The sequence below is a fragment of the Delphinapterus leucas genome, chromosome 14 (assembly GCF_059928025.1).
Source record: "Delphinapterus leucas isolate spDelLeu-1000000601 "Yukka" chromosome 14, BTC_Dleu_Yukka2, whole genome shotgun sequence".
Lineage (NCBI taxonomy): Eukaryota > Metazoa > Chordata > Mammalia > Artiodactyla > Monodontidae > Delphinapterus > Delphinapterus leucas.
In genome coordinates, this window is record NC_143142.1 from 6,343,840 (window position 1) to 6,371,081 (window position 27,242).

The following is a 27,242-nucleotide window of genomic DNA, read 5'->3' on the forward strand; positions in this document are numbered from 1 at the left end:
GCCTCCAATCTTGACCAAAAGCAGAAAATAAATCAACACCACCCGAAGCGAGACACATCCAAAGCAAAAAATACATGACAACATGGGAATGAATGCCACTCGTGCATGCTTTGCCTTTGGGCAATCTTGCTTGTCTTAAATTGCTTGTTAACTAATCCTGAGCTCCTTGTTGATTCGTCCAAGACAGCTTAAAATCCCCTGTTTGAACAAGTAAATGTGAGCCCATAAAACACAGTTCACCGTACTGTTACAAAGTTATTGACAAAAGTACTATTGATTTTCATAGACTCAGGAATTTGTAAAACTATGTAAGCAATATATGAAACACGGCAAAAAGTAAGAATTACCCATGATCTTTTCAAGTAAATGACTGAGATCATGAGGCATGTTTTTATTCCATTTGTGGAATAAACTCGTGTGTGTGTGTGTGTGTGTGTGTGTGTGTGCACAACCATACCCAAGAGGTTTTTCCATTCCTTCCATAATCAAAGAAACAAGAAGTCAGATCTACCTGGGAGTTCTTCCTCACTTTTAGGTGCTGGATACTTAAAGAGATTTATGGATTCTATTAAGGTAAGTCTGGAAGAAATGTCATCTGCATTCTTATGAATCTGGTGGACGAGGGACTCAAATTTCCCAACGGCCTGTTTGCACCGAGTTATGTAGTCAGCAATACCTTCGGAGAAAAAGACAAAGAACAAAAGAAAGATAGCTGGCTTTCAACTCTTCCTTTCCATATCCCTCCCGCCAACATCCCTTCACAGGAAGGATCGTGCTCCTTCCATCCCCTTGGGTCTTTGAGGTGACAAAGATCCACGTGGTCCCTGGGGACTGGAACAAGGAGCCAGCGCTCAGGATCAACCAAACGATACATTTCTTCTGTTTGCTTTTTAGCATCATCGTATCTGAAGCGCGGTGGGGAGAAAAAGGAGGTACAACCCTCTTGCCTTCTCATTGCCATGGCAACACAAACCCTCCACTACATGCAACCCTGCCTGCAGTTAGGCAACCCTCTGGCCTGTTGCTTAGAAAAGTAAACAGCAAGAATGTGAACAGTAAACCCGAGTTAAGCACTTATGATCAGTTGGGCGATGGCCTAAGCATGTGACATTGATTACACGGTTGAATCCTTACGACAGCCCTATGAATCGGGTACTAAGATTATGCCCATTTTAGAGATGAGGAAACGGAGCCTCCGAGAAGTTGAGTCACATGGGTAGAAGCTGGACTTTTAATCCAGAGGTTTCACGCTGGAAGCCACAGTCCAAACACACATGTTCTCTGTACAAAGGAGAAGGGAGGAAGGGGAGAAAAGGAAATGACAACGAAAAACAGGGAGAAGATTTGGCGCAAGGGAAGGGAAAGAGGAAGAAGGAAAAAAATAACATAAATGCCTTGTTTATTTTTAAAAGTAAAGGAAGAAGAAGTATGTACTTTTCCTTATTACTCCTGCTAAATACAACTAAGAACCCTGCACATTAGCCATAAAACAAATATAAGACGCTGAAAGGGGGAGAGACAGCCAACCAGCGGGGACCCCAGGATCCGAGGAATGATGTGGTGATGAGGGCCCTGGGATCTTTTTCCTGGGATCTATATCCCAGACCTGGAGCTGAAGGAGCCAGCGACCCATAAGTTCCCATGGGTACAGACACACATGCACCCAAAAAAGGCCTCAAGAAAATCCTGTTTTCTCTGACCAAAGGACCAGGAAAGGGACACCCTAGCAAGACAAAATTTTAGACAATAACTGCTCTGCTCCAGCCAAACACCACAGATAAAAATGTGACCCTGCCCTCACCCATGCCAGAAGGGCCAGGTGGAGGGGGCCTAGACTTCCACCCTCAGAATGTTATAATGAGGTGCCCCAAACCCCTGTCCCCTTATGCCTGCCGTGGTGGCATCAGAGGAGGCCATGGAGGTAGATGGGACTTTCACCTCCAAGGTCCAGCCACGAGCACCGCCCCCTGCCACCCCACAGTGTCAGTGGAGACTGCAGGGGGGCTGGGACCCCCACCCCTCCCAGCAGTTATGTGGAGCTTCCCCTCGACTGTCAGTGAAGGCTGACTAGGGAACCTGGATTTCTACTTCCACCTGACAGTAACAAAGGGGAAACCAAGATATTCTCAGAAGGGAAACTAGGTAATTACGTCACCAGCAGACCTATGCTGCTACAGCATAGGATGTAAGGATGGCCACAGGAAAAAGGATGGCCACAGGGAGTTTTGTAAACAGAAAGGACCCAGTAAGAGAAAGACCCTGGGAACATCAGGGAGGAAGAACGAGCACAGTAGGTAAAAATATAGGAAAATACAATCGTTTTTTCCTTCTCTTCTTGAGCTTCCTAACTTAGGTTTGATGGTTGCAGCAAAAATTATAACACTGTCTGTTGTGGTCCAAAATGTATTTAGAAGAAATATTTAAGATAATTATATCATAAGTGGGAGAGGGTAAGGGGAGTTAAGGTTTCTATACTTCACTCAAACTGGTAAAATTCTATAGATTTCTATACTTCACTCAAACCAGTAAACTGTAATGTTATGTATATGTCACCTAGAGCAACCACTAAAAAAACGCTATAAGAACACTATAGATAAATCAAAATGGAATTAGAGAAAATGTTCAAGTGGCCCATGGAAAGGCAAGTAAAAGAAAAACAGAGAAACAAAAAGAACAGCAGAAAACAAAAAGATTGACAGACATAAGCCCTAACAAATCAATAATTACATGAAATGTAAATGGTCTAAATGCACCAAGACGGAGTAGGTTAAAAACATGACCCAACTATATGCTGTCTACAAGAAACTCATTTCGAATACAATTCCATCAGCAAGTTGAAAGTAAAGGATGGAAAAACATATACTGTGCAAACATTAATCAAAGGAAAACCAGAATGGATATATTAATATTAGGTAAAGTAGACTTTAGAACAAGAAAATTATCAGAGAGAGTTGAATATTATATAATGATTAAAGGGTTTAATTCATAAGAAGACACAGCAATCCTAAACTTGTATGCATCAAAACAACAGAATTGTAAAATATGTGAAGTAAAAAATGATAGACCTGAAAAAAGAAATAGGTAAATCCATGATTATAATTGGACATGTCAACATTCCTCTCTCAGTAATTGACAGAACAACTAGACAGAATATCAACAAGGATATAGAAAAACTCAACAACATCATGAACCAACAACGTTAATCAACATTTATAGAACGTTCTACTCAGCAAGGTAGAATACATATTCTTTTCAAGTGGCCACAGAACATAAAACAAGATAGACTATATCCTGAGCTGTAAAACAAACCTCAACAAATTTAAAAGAATTGAAATTATACTGAGTATGTTCTCCAACCACAGCGGACTCAAATTACAAAACAATGACAGAAAGATAACAGGGGAAATCTCCAAACACCTCGAAACTAAACAACACACTTTTAAATAATCCATGAGTCATGGAGGAAGTCTCAAGGGAAATTTTTCAAATACACTTAATTGAATAAAAATTAAAATACAACTATCAGAATCTGTGGGACACAGCTAAAGCAGTGCTGACAGGGAAATTAATAGCACCAAATGCATACATTAGAAAAGAGGAAAGATCTCAAATCAATGATCTAAGTTCCCACCTCAAGAACCTTGAAAAAGAAGAGTAAGATAAATCCAAAGCAAGCAGGAGGAAATAATAAAGATAAGCAGAAATCAGTAAAATTAAACACAGAAAAACAACAGATAAAATCAATGAAACAAAGAGCTCCAGTAAAACTGACTAGTCATTAGCAGGACTGAAAAGAAAAAAAAGAGAAGACACAAATTAACCATATCCAGAATTAAATAGGAGGGATCACTAAAGATGTACAGTCTTTAAAAAGATAATAAGGGAGCAACAAGAACAACTCTGCACAATAAATCTGACAACTTAGATGAAACGCACCACTTCTTTGAAAAGCACAAGCTACACAACTCACCCAATAGGAAATAGTCACTTGAAAAGTCCTGTAACTATTAAGGAAACTGAATCTGTAATTTTAAAACAAACAAAAAAAGAAGAACAAAGAAAAGAAATCACTACACAAAAACCTGCACATGAACATTTTTAGCTTTATTCATAATTGCCAAAATGTGGAAGCAACCAAGATGTTCTTCAACAGGTGAACAGATAAACTACAGTACAGCCACACAATGGAATATTATTTGGTAATAAAAAGAAATGCGCAATTATATGGAGGACCTTAAATTTTATTGCTAAGTGAAAGAAACCAATCTGAAAAGGCTGCACACCCTATGATTCTAATTATATGACATTCTGGAAAAGGCAAAACTATAGAGACAATAAAAAGATCAGTGGTTACCAGTCTACCCAATTTCAAGACTTACTCTGTAGCCACAATAATTAAGGCTTCAAGGCCCTGTGATATTGGGGGGACAGACACATAGATCAATGGAACAGAATAGAGAAGCCAGAAATAGACCCATACAAATATGCTCCACTAGTTTTTGACAAAGGTGTAAAAGTGATTTAATGGAAAAAGTTAGCCTTTCCAACAAACAATGCTACAACAATTGGAAAAAAAATGAACCGTAACTTAAGTCTCTCACTTTGTACAAAAAAAAAAAAAAAAAATCAAGATTGATCACAGTCTTAACTGTAAAACATAAAATTATAAAATATTTAGAAAAAATAGAAAAATTTGGGGATCTAGGGCTAGGCAAAGAGTCCCTAGACTTGACACCAAAATCATGATCCATAAAAGGAAAAACTGATAAATTGGACTTCATCAAAATAGCTCTTGCTAAGATGCTATTAGGAGAATGAAAAGACAAGCTACAGAGTGGGAGAAAGTACTTCCAAACCACATATCCAATAAAGGACTAGTATCTACAATACATAAAGAACTCTCAAAGATCAACAGTAAAAAAGCAAGTGATACAATTAGAAAATGGGCAAAAGGACAAAAAAAAGACATTACACCAAAGAGGATATATAAAGGCAAACAAACACATCATTAGCCATTACAGAAAAATGCAAATCAAAACCACAATGAGCTATCATTACACAGCTATCAGATGGCTAAATTTTTAAAAATAGTGACAATACCAAAGGCTGGCCAAGATCTAGAGACAGTGAAATGTATATTGCTGGTGAGAATGTAAAATGGTACAGCCACTCTGGACAACACTATGACATTAAAAAAAAAAAAGACTAAACAAACAACTAATGAATATAACAAAAAAGCAGACTCACAGATATAGAGAACAACCTAGTAGTTACCAGAGGGATAGGGAAATGGGGAGGGGCAATATAGGTAGGGGATTAAGAGGTACCAACTATTATGTATAAAATAAGCTACAAGGATATATTCTACAACACAGGGAATACAGCCAATATTTTATAATAACTATAAATAGAGTATAACATTTAAAACTTGTGAATCACTATACTGTATACTATACTGTATATATAACTTATATAACATTGTACACCAACTATTTTTCAGTTTTTTTAATTAAAAAAAAAAAAGACTAAACACACAAGTACCATACAACCCTGGGCATTTATCCCAGAAAAATGAAGGCTCATGTTCACATAAAACCCTGTACACAAGTGATTCTACAGCACAAATGTATATTCATAATAGTCAAACCTGGAAACAACCTATATATTCTCTAGGATATCTAGGTGAATGGTGAAACAAACATTGATACCATACTGTTTTTTATTCACTGATAAAAAGGAACAAACTGTTGAAACAGGCAAGAACTTGGAAAAATCTCCAGAGAATTGTGCTGGGTGAGAAAAGCCAACACCAAAAGGGTCATATAATATTTTATGTAACACTCTTAAAATGACAAAATTATAGAAACAGAAAACAGATTAGTGGCTGCCAGGGGTTCAGTAGAGGATGGGGATAGGAGGGAAGTGGGTGTGACTTTAAAAGGGCAACATGAGGAATCACTGTGGTGTGGAAATGTTCTGTGTCTTGACTATATTGAGGTAAAAATCTGAGCTGTGGTTTGCACTACAGTTTTGCAGAAGTTGCTGCTGGGGGAAAACCAGGCAAAGGGTACCCAGGATCTGTGTGTATTAATTCTTGCAACTGCATGTGACTTTGTAATTATCACGAAATTAAAATTTCAATTTTAGGGCTTCCCTGGTGGCTCAGTGGTTAAGAATCCGCCTGTCAATGCAAGGGACACGGGTTCAAGCCCTGGCCTGGGAAGATCCCACATGCCGTGGAGCAACTAAGCCCGTGCGCCACAACAGCTGAGCCTGCGCTCTAGAGCCCGCAAGCCACAACTACTGAGCCCGCGTGCCACAACTACTGAAGCCCGCGCACCTAGAGCCCGTGCTCTGCAACAAGAGAAGCCACCGCAGTGAGAAGCCCGCGCACCACAACAAAGAGTAGCCCCCGCTCGCCGCAACTAGAGAAAGCCCGTGTGCAGCAACGAAGACCCAACACAGCCAAAATTAAATAAATTTATTTAAAAAAAAATTTTTCAGTTTTAAGGGAAAAAAGCAAGTCACTTTATTTTTGGAGGAGAAAGCTCTGGGTCAGTCGAATGTCAAAACGGCACCCTGTCCACTCACCTTCACCCCTAACTAAAGTCTTGAGATGGATTCCATGTTCCACAAAGTGTACTTTACTGATGCTGAAAACATATTTGTTAACCATATCTACATACACAGAAAAATTATAATTCAACTAAGACAATATAAAAGAATGATTTTTTATATCCCAAAGTCTAAAAGGCAATAGATAGATGAATTATATTACCTAGTGAGTTCCAGTTTAACCTCTTATATCCGGACCTAAACACTCTTACTAATTCCTGGGAATGGTCGTCAAGGAGAAGAGCCTCTGCCTCATTTAAGGTTCCAATGAGCATGTGATAATGATCCAACATACGCTGCATCCCGTCCGTGTACCTGCACATTACAGGAAAGTCACGACGTGAGAAAAATACAATGGAGCTCATAAAAAGATTAATAACCTTACAGACAGGATCCAAAAGACCATTAACCGGACTAAAAATTTTAAAGAATGCCACTCTTCCCACTAACTTTCTTTTTGGAAAATACCGGTTACTTTTTATTTAAAAATGTTACTTACAGGGAACTCTACTCAATACTCTGTAATGACCTACATGGGAAAAGAATCTAAAGAAGGGTGGATATATGTATATGTGGAACTGATTCACTTTGCTGTACCCCTGAAACTAACACAACACTGTAAATCAACTATACCCCAGTAAAAATTAATTTAAAAAATGAAAAAGTGAAAATGTTATTTAGGTTAACATGAAATAGATTTATCGTTGTTATTTTTAGATGAATGAATAAACACATATTTTAAACATTTCTTAGTTTTTATTTCTAATTGGCAAATATTGGCGGTTATAAAATCCACAAAAATGAAAGCTCTGGCGTGGGTAGGGGGCGTGTTTTCAATAATTTTGAAGAGCGCAAAGGGGTCCCAAGACAAAAAATGTTTACTGTTGATTTAAGAGAAGAATCTTCTTACCTAAGAAATTTGTCTTCCTGGAGGGCAACATTCTTTGCTAATTCGGGGACAGGGAACCCCAGCTGTTCCAGGTACTTTGCTTCATTAATAATCTCCCTGAGAGCAGGTGAAAAGTTGATTGCAAAACCAGCCCCCCTGTCAGAGTTCTGGGCTTCATCACCAGCAGCAGAAGTCTGTGGGAGAGACGGTGTTTTTACAAAACATCGTGGGAAGGGCAGTCCAAGAAGCAATTAGATCAACGCAACCCAAGTTAAACGTGAATTTGAAAAAGATCAATGGAGGGTCCTTGCTGCCCTGACAGACTGGGGAGCTGGACAGAACTAGCTAGAATTCATATTTTGTTTGGTGAACAGAGTTTTTAAAGAATTCGATTTAGTCGCCCATGTTCGAAATTTGGGCAACTGAAGGTAAAAATCCAGGAATCTGGTTTCCCTTGAAAAACTGGAAAAGCTGATGATAAATGGCAAAGAACAGACTGAAGCTGGGTAGCAGCTGCCCCTTTTGAATAGGACACAAGCTGTCCAGTTCCTGACAGGCCCTACCTGGCCTCTTCACTCCTTTTAGTACCGAAGAGCGAAAACCGCCAGGCCCAGGTCTTCCCTTGAACCTCCTAGCTAGTGTCTATTTACTGAGCAATTGCTATGTGCCGGACCCTGTGCTAAAGATGCGGCTGAATCATGGGAAGTGACATTTTTCTGTAGGTTAAAAATGATCAACTGTCAGCTGTTTCATATACGGTTCAACTAATACTTTGCATGTTTCTGATCCAACTCACTTTACAAACTGGGTCACTGGAGCTCAGAGTTAAGCCGCTTGCCCAAGGAGTCAGGAGGGCTGCCTAACCCCAGCATGTTCCCTGACGGTGACATTTTGCTTCCTCCATCTATTCTCTTTCTGCCTCTCTTCTTCTCCCGGGTCAGCCTCTGCCCTTCTGTGCCTTTGATTTTGGAAATACCTCGCAACTTCATGAGAGTCAACACATCAGATCTCAAGGAAATAGTAGTCACCACCACCTTACGTGGCCGCCCCGGAATCTAGGACGCGGATCTAGAAAGACACACCTTAGTGAGCAGACTCTTCCTCATGAGAGTCGGCAGGACCTGTTCTGTCGTCTCTTTCCACTGCTTATACTTTTCATCTTCGTAGTCTTTCATTGTCCTACCCACTTCCAGATATTTTTGCTTTACCTACCAGAGAAGTCAGGCAACGGTCATTTTGTCATTGAAAATAACATTTTTTCGTCTCTCTTAAAAAAAAAATTATCAGTTAACACATTTTGCAAAAGGAAGCAGGCAGATTTGCACAAACGTCGGAGGGTTGGTCTGCCATGGTAGGGCTTGAAATCTAGGCTGATTAACTGGGCTCACAAACCTCAGCCCGTGGGTTTGCTGCAGCCCAGGAGCTAAGAATGAAGGAACTCAAAAAGAACACAGTGCTTCATGACGTGTAACAAGCATACGAAATTCAAATTTCAGCGTCCACAGTGATGTTTTATTGGAACACAGTCACACCTGTTTGTTTACGTGTTATCGACGGTCACTTTCTTGCTACAAAGGCAGAGCTGAGTAGTTGCAACAGGGGCCATCCGACCCTCAAATGCCTAAAATACTTACTCTCTGGACCATTAAAGAAAAGGTTTCCCACCCCCTGTGATATAACAGACAAAAATGCATGGGTGGGGGAGGGAGAGTATTATCAGAAAGTTGCTGGTCACCCTCTGCAGAGGCTGAAGATCAAGGTCAGGGGGAAGTCATGTGACTGCCACCTGGAAGATGTCACAGGTAGGTATGGAGAGGTGGTCCCCAGGGACCACAGAAAAGACCTTCTAAATTGCAGACATGGATTTGAAATTGAGCTGTTTTTATGTAGGCAACTCTGCGTAGCCCACTCCATGCCGGCAGCCACCTGGACTGAAGGATCAGCGCCCAGGGAGGCCGCCCATCTAGAATTGAACCGTGAAATACAAAAGGGGACATTTCCAGCAGAAGCAACATACTTCTCTTCCTCTATCACTGTTCAAGATCTCCTCTACTTCTTGAAATCTGAGGATGGTGTGCTTAATCCGGAAGAACAGGGACCGTTCCCAGTAGATTGCACCTGCTACGGGCGGGTGATTCTTATACAGCGGTGGGTTGTCAAGGTTCTGAACAAAGATTTTGTTAACAATGTCAATCTGCAAAGCAATCAAACGTATTCCGTAAGTGATAAGCATCAGTCTGTGAGCCAAGAAAAGATTTAACTTGAGATTTGTATCTTTAAAGAAATGAATATGGAACATCAAGAAATAGTCTAAGGTACAGAATAGGGTTTTTATACTACTTATTATTTGCTACGTTTTCCTATACTCTGTAGGAATTTTTTTGTTTGGTTTAAAACATGCAATAATCCGGGCTTCCCTGGTGGCGCAGTGGTTGAGAGTTCGCCTGCCGATGGAGGGGACACGGGTTCGTGCCCCGGTCGGGGAAGATCCCACATGCCGCGGAGCGGCTGGGCCCGTGAGCCATGGCCGCTGAGCCTGCGCGTCCGGAGCCTGTGCTCCGCAACGGGAGAGCCCACAACAGTGAGAGGCCCGCGTACCGCAAAAAAAAAAAAACAAAAACATGCAATGATCCAAACTGCCTTATACTTACAGACTGTGTACAATCATTTGACCAACCTACCGGAAATTCTGAAATCTGTTCTAGACATGATTGGTGGCCAGGCCTGCATTGTGTGTGTGTGTGTGTTTGTATGTGCACGTGCCACTGAGGTTTTATAATTATCTATCATGTAATATTTTTTAAATTGTGGTACAATACGCATGACATAAAATTTACCATCCTAACCATTTTTCAGTGTACATTTCAGTGTAATTAACTACATTCATGTGTTGTGCACCCAGCACCATCATCCATCTCCACAACTCCTTTCATCTTGTAAACCTGAAACTCTGGGTACACATTAAACACAGTAACTCCCCATTTCTCCCTCCCTCAGCCCCTAGGAACAACCTTTCTACTTTCTGTCTCTATGACTTTGCTCTAAGTACCTCATATAAGTAGAATCATAGAGTATTTGTCTTTTTATGATTGGCTTATTTCAATTAACACAAAGCCCTCAAGGTTCATCCATGGTGTAGCATATGGCAGAATTTCCTTCCTTTTTAAAGCTGTATAATATTCCATTGTAGGGATAGACCACATTTTGTTTATCCATTCATCTATCAATGGACACTTGGGTGATTTCCAGCTTTTTGCCGTTGTGAATAGTGCTGCTACGAACATTGATATTCAAATATCTCTTCGAGACTCTGCTTTCAATTCTTTTGGGTATATACACAAAATGGGATTGCTGGATCATATGGTCTGGGCTTGCATTTTAAAATAAGTATTTCACACTCTTATGTGAGTAATTAGGTGTCAGAGGCAAAACAATACCTGCCCCATTAACGGTCCTGATCCATTCCTGACAAAGAGGAATTAGGTAGCAGATGGAGTTAAGGTGGCCAGTCAGCTGACCTTAAAATAAGGAGATTATCCCGGATTATCTGGGTGGGTCCATTGTATAACAAGGGTCCTTACAACAGGAATGTGTATGTGAACACACCCGTGACCTTCACGCATAGGTAGCTATGACTACTACACTGTTGTTACTGTGATTATTCCTATGACTAACTCACTCAGGGTCCATCACAATGTGAGGCATACAATATTGTACTTCATAAATTCTTACTGAATTTCTCCACTAAACAAACAAACCCACTTCGTTTCAGTTATACGACATGCTTATTTGGGAAAAGTACAGTTTCTCTGAATTTAGATGAGAAAGACAACAGTGTGATCCAACTGTTTACATTTTGCCAAGTGTATTTTTACTGCTACAGCAGCCATAGATTTTTCAGTTACCTCTTTACAGTACTGTGCAAGAATGTCATTAAATTTCATCATCATTTGTCGATTAATGGCCTCCCGTGAACGAATATGCTTAAATTTTAAAAGCATGTCAAATGCTGCTTCAGCTGATCGAAGTGTCTTAAAAGATTCGTCAATAAAATTTTTTGCTTCTTTCTCAATAACCTGCCAAGCAAACAAACAAAAAAAGCCCAGAAAAAAACCCTTATGACCCTGTAATTACCCCGCAAAAATAACAAATTACCTCACAAAATACCAAATCAGTGCCTTGAGAAGGATTTCCATTGTGCTTTGGTGGAAGCTGAGATCTAGTTAAAAATGGCAGACTGGGGACTTCCCTGGTGGTCCAGTGGGTGAGACTCCGTGCTCCCAATGCAGCGGGCCCAGGTTCGATCCCGGGTCGGGGAACTGGATTCCGCATGCATGCCACAGCCAGGAGTTTGCATGCCGCAACTAAGGGTTCACATGCCACAACTAAGAAGCATGCATGCCACAACTAAGAAGTCCGCATGCCGCAGTGAAGATCCCCCATGCCGCAACTAAGACCCAGCGTAACCTAAATAAATAAATATTAAAAGAAAAAAATGGCAGACCGGCTGCATTGGTTTTCTGCTCTCTCTCCTCCACTAGTTCAAAATGATAGAAAAGGAAATCTTTAAAGTATTAACTCATACAGACAAAGAAACGGGAGAGGAGATAGTTCAGGAATTTTTGGAAGGAGAGTAACTAACTTTACAAAAGGCAGAGAATTACTACCTAACACTGGCAATGGGTGGGGGAGGCGGGGGGCACCTGTTTGTCCCATGGAAACCTCTGGGAGGCTGAGCATTCGAGGGCACCAGGCACCAGGAAGGGGAGGGGCAAACAGAGGATCCCTTCTCCACCCCACACAGCCAGGCCACTCAGTACACATACTCTATATCTCCATCCCCAGCCCACCCTATGCAGAGTGGAAGGTTAATTCCAGAAAAATTAAATCAGAGTGATATCAGACTTCTAATAACACTGGAAACTAGAAACCGATAAAGAACATCTTCAAATTTCTGAAGAAAAGTTATTTTCTACCTTGAACTCTATACCTACTATTTAAGAATTCACACATGCAAGACTCAAAAAAAAATGCATGTCCCATGAAACCTTTCTCAGGAAGCTACTAAAAAATGCGCTCCAGCAAAACAACAGAGCAAACAAGGAGAGGGGAAGCTGTGAACTCTAAAAAGTAGGATCCAACATAGATGAGAGAAGATAGGAAGTCCTAGGGCAACTGCTTCACAACAGGTCTGAGGAGCAAACAATCTAGACTGGAGCAGAAAGACAGCAAGCTCTGGAAGAAAGGTATCTGGAAAAATAATAGCACTGATATGTCTCAGCAGATGGAACCCACTCTTGATAGGTGTGTGAAAAAGATGTTAGGGCAGTAGGAAAAATTAACGGTGTATATGTAACTAACCAAGCAAATGCAAATAAAAGCAATGATTAACTCCAGGAAAAATGAAGGGTTGGACAAGAAAGGTTGTATGGTGGGACTTCCCTAGTGGCGCAGTGGTTAAGAATCCACCTGCCAATGTAGGGGACATGGGTTTGATCCCTGGTCCGGGAAGATCCCACATGCTGAGGAGCAACTAAGCCTGTGTGCCACAACTACTGAAGCCCAGGCACTTGAGCCTGTGCTCAGCAACAAGAGAAGCCACTGCAGTGAGAAGCCTGAGCACCACGATGAAGAGGAGCTCCCGCTCACCGCAACTAGAGAAAGTCCACACGCAGCAACGAAGACCCAACACAGCCAAAAATAAAATAAATAAATAAAAATTTTAAAAATAAAAATAAATAAATAAACATTAAAAAAGAAAAGAAAGGTTGCATGGTTATGATGGGCTTCTTGGCTCAGCAGTGAAAAATATCTGCATAGACATAATGAGTAAATGCTGACCATTAATGTAACCAAAAGTTATTTAAAACTGTGTTAGGGCTTCCCTGATGGTGCAATGCTTAGGAATCTGCCTGCCAATGCAGGGGACACGGGTTTGAGCCCTGGTCCGGGAAGATCCCACATGCCGCGGAGCAACTAAGCCCGTGCGCCACAACGACAGAGCCTGAGCTCTAGAGCCCATGAGTCACAACTACTGAGCCCGCGAGCCACAATTACTGAAGACCCCGCGCCTAGAGCCCGTGCTCCACAATAAGAGAAGCCACTGCAATGAGAAGCCCACGCACCACAACAAAGAGTAGCCCCCGCTCACCACAACGAGAGAAAGCCCGTGCGCAGCAACGAAGACTCAAAAATAAAATAAAATTAAATAAATCAATTTTAAATAAATTTTAAAATAAAAATAAATACATAAAATTTAAAAAGCTGCCTGCCAGGGCTGACTGTGCTGTTTCTGCATGTAGCCCCCTCCTCCAACTATAAAAGCTCTTGCCCACTGACCCTCAGTCGGGGGGAGTTGGCCTTTGGACAGGAGTCCACCCCCACTCCTGGTTGCCGCCAGCCAAAATAAAGCAAACTTTCCTTTCCACCAACCTTGCCTCTTTATCGGCTTTTGCGCAGTGAGCAGGGGATCCCACTTTCAGTTACAATATGAAAGATGCTCCGGGGTTATCAAAACACTTACTTGAAACATAAAATGGGGATGCTACTGATGGTGTTCCACACAGGAGGCCGAAAAGGTGAGCGTGGTGGGCCATCCTGTCCATGCCGTATGCAGGGAGGTCGTATTCTCTCTGATCGGCCCTGACTCACACACACCTAGGGCCACAAGCTCTTATACCACCTCCCCACCTCCTCTCCTTCCCTAGCTCAGATCCACCTATGCTGCAGCCAGAAAAACCCTCTTTGGTATAAGTCTGATGACATCACTGCCTTGGTGAACAACCTTCAATGACTCCCTACTGCTTACTAAATTAAGTCCCATTCTTCACCCCAGCCGCTCTACATCCTCTCCAGTTATACACCCAACCCACCTTGGTAGCCATTCTAGGGTGTCTAGCTCGCTTCAAACTTATTCCGCCTGGGGAGTAGGGGTGGGGACAGAAGACACTGAGAAATGTTCGTTTTTACCTTATGCTCTTCTGCATTGTTTCCATTTTTCACCAAAAAGCAGGTATCCCTTTTTATGATTTAAAAAAAAAAAAAACCAAAAACCCTAAACATAACTAAATAACCCAACAGATTTAACATGGAGAAAACATGGTATCCACTTCCAAAATCGAATCGAAGGATGTGTTACTTGCCAGGACTTCGATCTTGAAGTCGTCCATCACGTATTTCCAGTCCTGGGAGCACTTGATGCTGAAGGGGTCAAAGGTCAGGCTTTCCATGGGGGTGACCAGGCTGTCCACCCTGCACAGCACATTGTCGATGCGCTTGGGATCCCCAGTCACTGCTTTTAGCTCTGAGCCAAATATGTTGTAGAATTCCTCCATGACCTGTCCGATCAAACAAAACATGAGGAGGTCACCACTTGGTTTCTCATGCTTTTGCTCTAACGACCAGCGGGTTGCATATCTAGGTTTACCTGAGGGCAAGAATCTGGTCACACAGGTAGCCTCCTCCCTTTGGAGTACCAAAGCCTAATCCCTTTGGTACTATGCCCACTGCACAAAGGACCCGTTCCAGATGGCCTGACACAGCTTACAAAGTCTGCATGCTCAGGCCCCTACCTACTGCTTCCATGTCCAACCATACTGCTCTCCCCCTGCCGCCTCGCAGCCACCCCGGGCCTCTTTCAATCCCACGTTCCTTTCTGTCTCAGGGCCTTTGCACCTGCAGTGTGAAATGCCAGATACCTACTACTCATTATTAAATATGCCTTCATCAAGTCCGACCCTTTAGAACAGGCCATGCCCCTGTGCACACTTCCACAGCCCCCTCTAGTCTTCTTTCCTAGCACTCACCTCAGCTGTAGCTATGCATCTGTGCGATTATTGTCTACCATGTTTCTCTTCTACTGGACTGTAAGCTGCATGAGCCATAGACTACGTACAGATGGGGCTGGCTTCATAGGTGTGGGACCCGGGCAGGCGCACAGGGCCCCAGGCTCCAGAGGGTCCCGTGCTGGGTTTAAGGCTCTGCTGTTACCATCTTGAAATTCTCAATCATTTTATCTCTGAACTTGTGTTTTGTAAATGAAGTCTCAGGGGACAATCGGGCACATGTGTGAGCAGAGGCGATAAGTGAAACCTGCGTGTGTGCTGTTCACAACACCCCACCGACATGCAGCATGTGAGGTCCCATGAGCAGAGAATCCCGGTGGAGCCACAATGCACGAGAGTTCAGGGAGACTCAGAGCCAGTACCGGTCAGCGTGTGGCAGCTACGGCGAGTAAAGGAGGACACCAACAGCTCAGAGGGGCCACCTTCTCCTTTCAAAACAGAGCTCGCTTCCAACACAGAAAAAAAAGGCTAAGAAACATACCCGACCAAGGAACCCTACCTACCATATTGCTTTTCACCCCTGTACTTCACCGCATTGGCCAACTATTCACGCTGAAAATGACGACACAGAAGGAATGATGGAGATAGGAAAACCCACAACTCCTTTTCCTCTCAGCCTTCCTTCCCCATCAGTGAGCTGAAGCAAAGAACGCTGGTGGAACTGCACACATCAAGAAGTGAAATGAAACCAGCCGAGTTAGTCATGTGAAGCATTTACATCTGCACCTAAGAGCTGCGAAATAGGGACTTCCCTGGTGGCACAGTGGTTAAGAATCTGCCTGCCAATGGGTTCGAGCCCTGGTCCGGGAAGATCCCACATGCCGTGGAGCAACTAAGCCTGTGTGCCACAACTACTGAGCCTGCGCTCTAGAGCCTGCATGCCACAACTACTGAAGCCCACACGCCTAGAGCTCGTGCTCCGCGACAAGAGAAGCCACCGCAATGAGAAGCACGTGCACCACAACAAAGACACAACGCAGCCAAACAGAAATAAATAAATAAATTTATTTAAAAAAAAGAAAGAGCTGCAAAATACAAACTGTGTCATTTCACTGATTCCACACACCAGACAAATGCCCTTCTCTTTGCATGTTAAGCTGACACTGCACAATATAAAGAACCGTAAAATTCATGCAAATAATTTAAGTGTTTAATTTTCTTTTACTTTCTTTTCTTTACTTTGCTACAGTCGTAACAAACCAACAAACAAGGCCATGCCAAGGCGAGACATGTCAGAAGGAAAAGGTTTTATATTTTAAGACTTTTAACAGCATTTTTTTCCTGCTTATTGAATAAGGAGTCAACATTTCTGTTTGCGCTGGGCACTGCGGTCACAGAGCTGGCCCTGGTCTTTGCTCATCATTTCTCTAGCAGCAAGGACAAGTGCCTGGCACGTTGTGAGTGCTTGATAAATATTTAGAGAATAAATGAATGGATGGACCTTCATGAGACAAGGGCTGGCTAATTGAACCCATCAGCCACTAAGCCTTGCGGACATTCATTCAAAAGAGAGTGGGATCAGATCAACAGGAAGCACTGGCAGATAGACGGGCAGTCACTGTGGCCATGGCAGGGATGGCGTGGCTTCAGGGGAGAGAAGGTCTCTGATCGCCTTTGAGGAATTCCAACATTTAACTCAAAGACAGAGGGGGAAGATTTTGCAAAAGACACTGAGAAGGCGCGGCCAGAGTCAAAAGAAAACCAAGACATGGAAGCAACCTAAATGTCCATCGACAGAGGAATGGATAAAGAAGATGTGGGGGCTTCCCTGGTGGCGCAGCGGTTGAGAGTCCGCCTGCCGATGCAGGGGACACGGGTTCGTGCCCCGGTCCGGGAAGATCCCACATGCCATGGCCGCTGAGCCTGCGTGTCCGGAGCCTGTGCTCCGCAACGGGAGAGGCCACAACAGTGAGAGGCCCGCGTACCGCAAAAAAAAAAAAAAAGAAGATGTGGTACATATATATACAATGGAATACTACTCAGCCCTAAAAAAGAATGAAATTTTGCCATTTGCAGCCACATGGATGGACTTGGAGGGTATTCTGCTAAATGAAATCAGACAGAGAAAGACAAATACTACATGATAATCATTTACACGTGGAACCTAAAAAATACAACAAACTAGTGACTATATAACAAAAAAGAAACAGACTCACAGAGAACAAACTAGCTGTTACTAGAGGTGGGGAGTAAGAGGTACAAACTGTTAGGTTTAGAATAAGCTACAAGGGGCTTCCCTGGTGGCGCAGTGATTGAGAGTCCGCCTGCCGATGCAGGGGACACGGGTTCGTGCCCCGGTCCGGGAAGTTCCCACATGCGGCGGAGTGGCTGGACCCGTGAGCCATGGCCGCTGAGCCTGCGCGTCCGGGGCCTCTGCTCCACAACGGGAGAGGCCCCAACAGTGAGAGGCCCGCGTACCGCAAAAAAAATGATAATAAAAAAAATAAGCTACAGGGATATATTGTACAACATGGGGAATATAGCTAATATTTCATAATTATAAATGGAGTATAACCTTTAAAAACTGTGAATCACTATACTGTACGCCTGTAACTTATACAACATTGTACATCAACTATATTTCAATTTTTTTTTAATTAAAAGGTAAAGAAAACCAAGGGAATTCCCTGGCAGTCCAGGTAGTTAGGACCCGGCGCTTTCACTGCCGTGGCCCCGGGTTCAATCCCTTGTCGGGGAACTAAGATCCCGCAAGCCTTGCAGTGCAGCCAAAAAAGAAAAGAAAAGGAAAGGAAACCAAAAGCAGGGGGAGAAAGAGGGCTGTCACAAAACTCAAGGGAGAGCTGCAAAGGTCAGGTGTGCTCTGGGACATTCCGGCACATTCTGTCTGCTCTGCAGGCTTTTCTCCTGGTCAGACCCTCTCTGCCTCCCACCTGACACGGAGAGGCCCACTGTGAAAAAGACAAACTGCCTTCCATCGGGCAAATCCCAGCTCTAACCACCTTTGCATGCATTAAAGAGAACGCCACCACCAAGCCCCCCACCCCACCTGCAGGACGTCGTAGAGATCCTGGCAGATGGTGGCCATGTAATCTGTTCTCTCGAACAGCCGTTTCCGATCAAACTCCCACCGAGCTTCTCTCCCTGAAGCCTCGATCTTGGCCCGGATGTCGAAATAGGCCTTTTTCCACATGTTGAGGGTGTTTCTGGCCTCCAAGGTTTTGTGTTGCGCACTCGCTCGGTTTTCTCTGGGAAGCAAAGTGATGCTGTGATGGGCAGGAGGGTCTGAGCCGTAGGGGATCTGAGCCACGCTCCCCACTTCCCAGGGGAAGGAGGCTTCTAAGGGGACAATTCTAAGCAAGGAGCGGAGCCCCTCTGATGTCATGGTCTCACTGCAGAAACCTTCCCGGGTGAGCTGCTGTTCTGATGAAACTGGCAGGGATGTGATTGGTGGGGTTGCAGGCAGGATTCCAAGCCGCGGCCCAGGCTAACCTTTGATGCAGCTGCCCCAAACTGCAGTGTGCAAAGCCTGGTAAGCTTTCTGTTTGAGCTGGAAGGGGAGCAGGTGGACTTGGGTCCTAAGCCGGAAGCAACAGCGGAGTAAAATGATAATGCTGAGATTTTGGTACCTATTTCACTTATATAGATTGTTTTTCAAGAAAGTTAAAAAAAAAAAAAAAAGGGAATTCCCTGGTGGTCCAGTGGTTAGGACTCCATGCTTCCACTGTAGGGGGCACGGGTTCGTTCACTGGTTGAGGAACTAAGATCCTGCATGTCGAGCAGCCCGGCCAGAAAAAAAAAAAGAAAGTAAAAAAATGATCTGTGTCTCCTTCCACATTTGATCCTCAGAGGCTGTTCCACCTGAGGGGGTCTGGGGTCCAGGAGTAAGGTCCCCTTGGACGATCTGCCTCGGTCTCTCCAAGGATAACCAAGGAAGACGGTCCTGAGTAATCCACACCGTGGAGTATTATTTGGCCATAAAAAGGAATGAAACACCGATGCAAACTACACCATGAATGAACCTTGAAAACATGATGCTGAGGGGGAGGGGCCGGTCATAAAAGACCACGTGTTGTATGATTCCATGTGCATGAATGTTCAGAAGAGGCAAATCCACAGAGACAGACAGTAGATCAGTGGTTGCCCAGGGCTGGGGGGTTGGGGAGGGTGGGAGTGAGGCTAAAGGGGACAAGATTTCTTTCTGGGATGAAGAAAATATTCTAAAATCATTGATGGCTATGGATGCACATCTCTGTGAATATACTAAAAGCATTAAATTGTACTTTTTAAACAGGTGACTTGTATGGTGTGTGAATGGTATGGTGTTTCGATAAAGTGTTTTAAGATCTTAAGAAAAACACAGTGCCTTTACTTCTTACCTGAACAAAGTCCGAAGATTCACCACTTTGCAGACTCTCTCCGCGATTTCCCAGGCAATGCGCTCCATGAGCGGAATCATCCTCTCGTCTTTATTGTAGTGTCGGGAGATGATCCACACCATCCTCAGGGCACTCATCATGGAGGGGATTGTTTCCAAGACAACGTGAAAGCTAGATCCATGCGTTATGTTCTAACCGGAGAGGCACATGTAAAAGAGAGAGCAAAGCAAGCCACCTTCGCCTTGGGGCCAACAGTGTAAGAAAGCAAGTAGTGTGCAGGAAATTCCCCTCTTCTTTTTTCTTTCTTTCTTTTCTTTTCTTTTGTATTTAAAAGGTATTTTAATTAAACGCAAGTGTATTTCTGGGTTTTAGTACTTTCAGGAAAAAATGGGCTTCTGTTTAAGGTCTCTCAACTTAAAAAAAACTTTTTTTGCATCCTTTTTCATATTCTTTTCCATTCTGGTTTATCACAGCATATTGAATATCACTCCCTGTGCTGTACAGTAGGACCTTGTTGTTTATCCATTCTGTATATACACAGTTTGCATCTGCTAATCCCAAACTCCCACTCTTACCCTCTCCCGCTTGGCAACCACCAATCTGTTCTCTGTGTCCCTGATTTTGTTTCTGTTTCATAGATAAGTTCATTTGTGTCATATTTTAGATTCCACATATAAGTGATATCGTGGCATTTGTCTTTCTCTTTCTGATTTACTTCACTTAGTATGATAATCTCTAGTTGCATCCATGTTGCTGCAAATGGCATTATTTCATTCCTTTTTATGGCTGAGTGGGACTCCATTGTGTATATGTACAACATTTTCTTTAGCCATTCATCTGTCGATGGACACTTTGGTTGTTTCCATGCCTTGGCTGTTGTGAATAGTGCTGCTATGAACACAGGGGTGCATGTATCTTTTTGAATTATAGTTTTGTCTGGATATATGCCCAGGAGTGGGACTGCTGGATCATACGGTAGCTCTATTTTTAGTTTTCTGAGGAACCTCCATACTGTTTTCCACAGTGGCTGCACCAACTTACATTCCCACCAACAGTGTAGGACATTCTTCTTAATTTTAAAAAAGTCCTCATTATGGGAAAAAATGTTTAACAAACAAAAGAAGTTTGAAATAGGTCTGTAGGTGCTGACATGGAAAGATAAGATTTACAATTAAAGTTAATAAAGCAATTTGCAGACATGTATATGAAGTATGGTGTGTATATACATATTATATACATATATAATTATACTATATTTAGTGGCAAGAGTGCCACTGAATGAATCAAAGCTGGCATTCTAGAGGTGACCTAGAGGTGCCAGTGTTTTCCAGGGTATGTGTCCCCCAGCAGGAAGGGAGATGATTTTGACAGCACTCAAAACTTTTAAAAAATATAGAGACTACCCTGGTGGCGCAGTGGTTAGGAATCCGCCTGCCAATGCAGGGGACGCAGGTTCAATCCCTGGTCCGGGAAGATCCCACATGCCTCGGAGCAACTGGGCCTGTGCGCCACAACTACTGAGCTTGCGCTCTAGAGCCTGTGAGCCACAACTACTGAGCCCGCGTGCCACAACTACTGAAGCCCGCACGCCTAGAGCCCATGCTCCGCAAGAAGAGAAGCCACCGTAATGAGAGGCAGAGGCCTGTGCACTGCAGCAAAGAGTAGCCCCTGCTCACCGCAACCAGAGAAGACCCAATGCAGCCAAAAATAAATTAATTTTTTTAAAAAAATTTTAAAATATCACAAACCATATCAAAAGTCAAATGACACAAGAAAAATTTTTTTAAATAAATATATATATATATACTTATTTTACTGCGTATTAGAAACGACTGGTATATCAGACCCATGACTGCACAGGTATGATTGTTTGAGGCTAAATTACACACACACACACACACACACACACACGTACAAATTTAAAGTCAACTTAAAGAGGGACTTCCCTGGTGGTCCAGTGGGTGAGAGTCCATGCTCCCAATGCAGGGGGCCCAGGTTCGATCCCTGGTCGGGGAACTAGATCCCACATGCATGCCACAACTAAGAGTTCTCATGCCACAGCTAAGACCTGGCACAGCCAAAATAAGTAAATAAATAAAATACGTATTTTTAAAAAGTCAACTTACAGAAAAGTAAGTTTCAGATGCACAGAGGGATGGAAAAATTACAAAAGTGATGCATGAGTGATGTAAGTTTGACTCTCACTGATCTCTGCAAGCCACTCATTTTGCAGAGACGATAAATAAATCTCAGAGAAGGAGATGATGTTGCCACTAACATCAACTCCATGGCAGATTCCACTTGGACCTCAAGCCCTCAGATTTGATCACTTGTTGTACCACTTATACAGGACCACATAGATCCTTATCCGTGGACCACTCATACAGTTGTTGGACAGTTGCTTCCCCGATACTACTCTTGATGCGCTAAGTGCTTTGCAGTCATAAGGTCATTTGAACCTTCCAGCAACAATTTGAGGTAGGTTCTCTCATGATCCCAGTTTTCCAGAGAAAGAAACAGGCTCAGAGAGGTCACGTATGCAGATGTGGGATACTCGGGACCTGGGCCTGTACCTCTACAGCGCTTCACCACACACATATTAACCCCTCAGCAACACAAACAGGACTTTTACTGGTCTCGTTATTGGGACAAGAGTAAGGACTCCTGGCCTTGGAATATGGTACTGTGCATGATAAATCAGAGGGGAGGGGAATCCCGAAAAAGGAAATTACATTTGTGCACTGCTGGTGGGAATGTAAAATGGTGCAGTCACTGAGGAAAAGAGTTAAACATAGAATCTTCATAAATGGTTAAACACAGAATTATCAGACAGTTAAACATAGAATCACCAGATGTCCCAGCAATTCTACTCTTGGGTATATGCCCAAACGAACTGAAAGCACAGACTCAAACAAATATCTGTATACCCATATTCATAGCAGCATTATTCACACTAGCCAAAAGGTGGAAATAACCCAAAGGTCCATCAACAGAAGAATGGACAAACAAAATGTGGTGTATACATACAATGGAATGTTATTGAGCCCTAAAAAGCAATGAGATTCTGACATATAACTACAGCATGGATGAATCTTGAAAACATTATCTTGAGTGAAATAAACCAGACACAGAAGGGCAAAGATGGTATGATTCCATTTCTATGAAATACCTAGAACAGGCAAATTCAGAGAGACAGAAATTAGAAAAGAGGTTACCAAGGGCTGGCGGAAGTCGGGGTTGTTTAAAGGGATGCTGAGTTTATGTTGGGGATGGTGAAAAAGTTCTGCACATAGATAGTGATAAGGGGTACCCAGTTATGTATTTAATGCTACTGAACTCTTACAAGTGGCTGAATAATAAATATCATGTTATATATATTTTACTACAATTTTTTAAATGCTGAACAAACAAAAGGAAGTTAAATCCGTGTGAAATCTAGTTTACAGAGCTGACTTTCCAAAGTGCAGTGCACCCGGCATACTTTGAAATGACGTTCCACTGTGGAAAGAAACCGCACATTGTCTGAGGCCTCCATGTGGAGCTTGAACAATTCAGTTAAGACAGGCTGCAGGTTTGCCACAAGCATAGAATTGGATTCCTTGATCACATCCAAGACTTTTCTGACTACTGGAAGCTTTGTTTGTTCATGGAGTGCACTTAGGGTGGCATTTCTTTCTCGCCAGAATTCAATTTCGGCCAGAGGACCATTACCCTGAGAGATGACAGGAGCACACAAATAGCATCATCATTAGTGGGGAGTCCACACCTGTGGTTGCTCCTCCAGCATCCACGCCTCTCTTCCCAAATGCTCTAGTTAGGGGCTAATCCATACAAGGACTTCGGGGGTGGGCACTTGACCTAGGATGATCCAATCAGAGTGAAATCTCAGGACTCCAGTCGGGAATGGTAGACACTCAGTCTTTCTCTGGACAAGGTGGTATGTGGATGTGGGGTCAGAAACTATTACCAGTTGCCACCATGAAGGAAACCAGCCTGAGGAGGAAGCCCCCTCAGAGAGGAGTTTGGAACCAAGAAATTAACAGAGCAACACAGCTAGAGTGCCAGACTCATGATCAAACCATACCTGAATCCAGAATTGCCTCTAGACTTTTCAGTTATGGGAGCCAACAAATCCTCTTTCTTATTTAAGCCAGCTGAGTTGGGTTTCCTGGTTGGTTTGGTTTTTTTTATTTTTATACACAGTATTATCTTTATCAACAGCAGAGAGTCATCTATTAGCACACTAACATCAGAAAGCCCAAGAATGACATCTTGGGTATGTTTACTTTGATATTTTTAAGGAGGTCACAAAACAGTAAGAAAAGAGGCTAGATCGCTCAGATCCGCAGACTCCTGGCTCGTTCTCGGGATGGCAAACATGAACTGGATCAGGGATCTTCAAAAGCATTGCACACATTACCTGAGGCGTCTTTTTTATCTGGTCCTCAAGAGCTACTGATATCTGATTCAACCAGTTTATCACGCACTGCTCCAAAATTTCCACGGTTTCTGGGTCAGCTGCCAGGTCAGACACCTCTCCCTCTACACTGATGCTTGGCATTTCTAACTTGATCTCACCTAGTAGAATAAAAATGGTCAGTCAGCCACTAGTTTGGGGAAAATGATTACAGACAATGTATGTTCCAGTTAATCAGCTGGCTCGTCTCTCCAGACATCAGTATATGGCCTGGTACTTCCCTGTCCTAATATTTCTATATCTCATTCTCTTTCATTAGAATGTAACTAAAACACTTTAGATAATTAGATCACTGCTCCAGTGTTAAGCTCGATCAAAATGATTTAGCTATTTAAGATGGTCCTGAGTTTACAACCTAAGTGATGTCAATTTAAAAATTGAACAAACAGGGACTTCCCTGGTGGTCCAGTGGGTAAGAATCCACCCTCCGATGCAGGTTTGATCCCTGGTCAGGGAACTAAGATCCCACATGCCATGGGGCAACTAAGCCCACGCGCCGCAACTACTGAGCCTGCGCCCTATACAGCCCGTGCGCCACAACTAGAGAGCCCACATGCTGCAACTACTGAGCCTGCATGCTCTGGAGCCTGCGTACCACAACTAGAGAGCCCACATGCCACAACGAAAGATCCCGTGTGCCGCAATGGAGATCCCGCGTGTTGCAACTAAGACCCAATGCAGCCAAATAAAATAAAATTAAATTAAATTAAAAATTGAACAAACAACCAGAGCTCAACAGATGTTCGAGAAAGCCTCCAGCATGAAACAGACAGTCCAAGGATAAATCAGAAACAATGACTCCAGAGGAAATTGAGAGAATGTAAAGAACAGACAAAAAAAATGTTTTAATCCCAACTATTAGTCTCAGAGATTTGAGACAACATGGCATCCAGCAAACTAGAACAGAAGTTTGGAATGTATGGAAAAGGTACAATCACAGAATAAGAGGTCTTAAAAATTAAAAAGATGATAGCTGATGTGAAAAGTCTAATCAAAATTTGTGAAGGTAAAACTTGAGGAACTCTTCAGGAAAGTAGAATACACAAAGAGATGGAAAATGCAAGTGAAAAGACAGGAAACAGAATCAACAGCACATATCCAACAGGAATATTAAGAGAAAACAAAGACAAACAGTGGAGGAAATTATCAAGAGAATTTTTCATACTGAAAGGCTAGGTCTTCAGACTGAAAATACAGAACGCTTAGCAAACTGAATCTCATAGAGTACTTAGCAAAATGAATGGAAAAAGAACCGCCAAAGGTCCATCATTCTCCCTGCCCAAAATGCCCTTGCTCCCCAACTCCACCTACTCCAATGCCTTGCTCATCCTTTCAGATGAGGTCAAATGCTGCCTCCTTCAGGAAGTCCTCTTTGATTCCCCCACCACTTCTCCAATATGGTCTCACTCTTCCAAGCCCTAAAGACCCTAATATCTCTCTCAAGCTCCTTATTCTGCCATAGTTCTTTGGGCACCGGATTATAAGATCCTTGAGGACAAGGATTCGTCATTCTTCATTCCTCTTTGTGTTTCTTACAATGTCCAGCTTGGTGTCTTTCATATCACGAGCAGGTAAACAAGAACGATCATAAATTAAAACAATAAAAAAAACCTCCTGAACTCTAAAATTCTTCTTAAAGTAAACGTATCCTGCTTAACTAAGGAGGAGAAAAATAAAGCCTTACCTTCAAGTTGCTGCATTGTTCTTTGAATATTACTTGCAAATTTCTGGATGTTCATTAAAAATTCATCCCGTATTAATTGAATGCTGTGATATTCTACTGCTTCCCCAGGCATGCTGAGTAGGTCTATGTCGTACTCAAAGGAGTCCAAGACTTCTCCAGATGTGAATCCCAGGCTCGCATCCTTGTGCTGACTGAAGGACAAGGCTGGCAAGAAAACCTGAAAAGCCAAGTTTACGAATCAAATCATTTGTACCATTTTTTTAGATTCCACGTATAAGCGATATCATATGGTATTTGTCTTTCTCTGTCTGACTTACTTCACTCAGTATGACAATTCCTCGGTCCGTCCATGTTGCTGCAAATGGCATCATTTCGTTCTTTTTTATGGTTGAGTACAAATGAACTTATTTACAAAACAGAAATAGAGTCACCGATGTAGAAAACAAACTTACGGTTACCAGGGGAGAAAGCAGAGGGAGGAGGGATAAATTGGGAGATTGGGATTGACATATACACACTACTCCATATAAAACAGATAACGAATAAGGACCTACTGTAGAGCACAGGGAGGAACTCTTCTCACTACTCTGTAATGACCTATATGAGAAAAGAATCTAAAGGAGTGGATACATGTATATGTAAAACCGAGTCACTGTGCGGTACAGCAGACTAACGCAACACTGTAAATCAACTATACTGTAATACAAAAAAATTTTTTAAATAAGAAGCAAATCACACGTCATATTCAATAATTCATGCACTTAAGTTGCCTCTGGCTTTGAATATGCGATAATAGAAAGTAACAATACAGTGACAAAGTGAACTACTCCAGCCCAGAGCACAGATCTAAAGAAAGAGAAATTATATTTGACTGAGAATGGCCCAAGGGTAAAGAGTTTGAACCAAGCCTGAGGTGACTACCCAGAAGATAATACTGTATTTCTTTAGCTGCCGCCAGCCACAGGGCAGCTGAGTTAGAAACTATGGCACAGGGAAGCGAGAACTGTGTGTTAACCCATCAGCTAAGCTCCAAGTTTGTGTGAAGGTGAAAATAAAGAAGATACTGAGCACGCGGTCTTTGGGAAATTCAGTTGAGAGAAGCATGAATTTATGAAATCACTTGAATACAATTACATAACTTACTCTCACATAGAAAGTGATGTACAAATGCCCACAGGTTGGTTGGCTTCTTTGTTTGTTTGGTGGGTTGGTTGATTGGGCTGGGTTTTGATTTTTGGTTTTGCCCGTTTTTCTTAAAATTTGATACGTCTTTTAAGACTCTTTTAATCTACATGTACTTCCAATTTATTGAAGAACCCAGAATGTTTTGAGTCTCCCAGCTTGGATCTTGCTGACTGCACACTCATGGTAGAACTCTACAAGCTCCTCTTGTCTT

The 27,242-nt window shown here is 42.6% G+C and overlaps 1 protein-coding gene across 1 annotated transcript in view; it reads right to left on the reverse strand.

The window, feature by feature from the left end:
• Positions 1–27,242, reverse strand: part of DNAH10 (dynein axonemal heavy chain 10) — a 149,394-nt gene that overhangs the window by 105,931 nt on the left and 16,221 nt on the right. Inside the window, exons 6-17 of the mRNA XM_022597911.3 lie at positions 25,847–26,063; positions 24,106–24,263; positions 23,167–23,397; positions 19,686–19,876; positions 18,356–18,554; positions 14,647–14,841; positions 11,410–11,580; positions 9,522–9,698; positions 8,587–8,712; positions 7,526–7,698; positions 6,779–6,930; positions 512–676 (exon numbers count right to left, since the gene is read on the reverse strand). Of these exons, the coding sequence (XP_022453619.2) occupies positions 512–676; positions 6,779–6,930; positions 7,526–7,698; positions 8,587–8,712; positions 9,522–9,698; positions 11,410–11,580; positions 14,647–14,841; positions 18,356–18,554; positions 19,686–19,876; positions 23,167–23,397; positions 24,106–24,263; positions 25,847–26,063 (2,155 nt within the window). The remainder of the gene's footprint in view (positions 1–511; positions 677–6,778; positions 6,931–7,525; positions 7,699–8,586; positions 8,713–9,521; positions 9,699–11,409; positions 11,581–14,646; positions 14,842–18,355; positions 18,555–19,685; positions 19,877–23,166; positions 23,398–24,105; positions 24,264–25,846; positions 26,064–27,242) is intronic.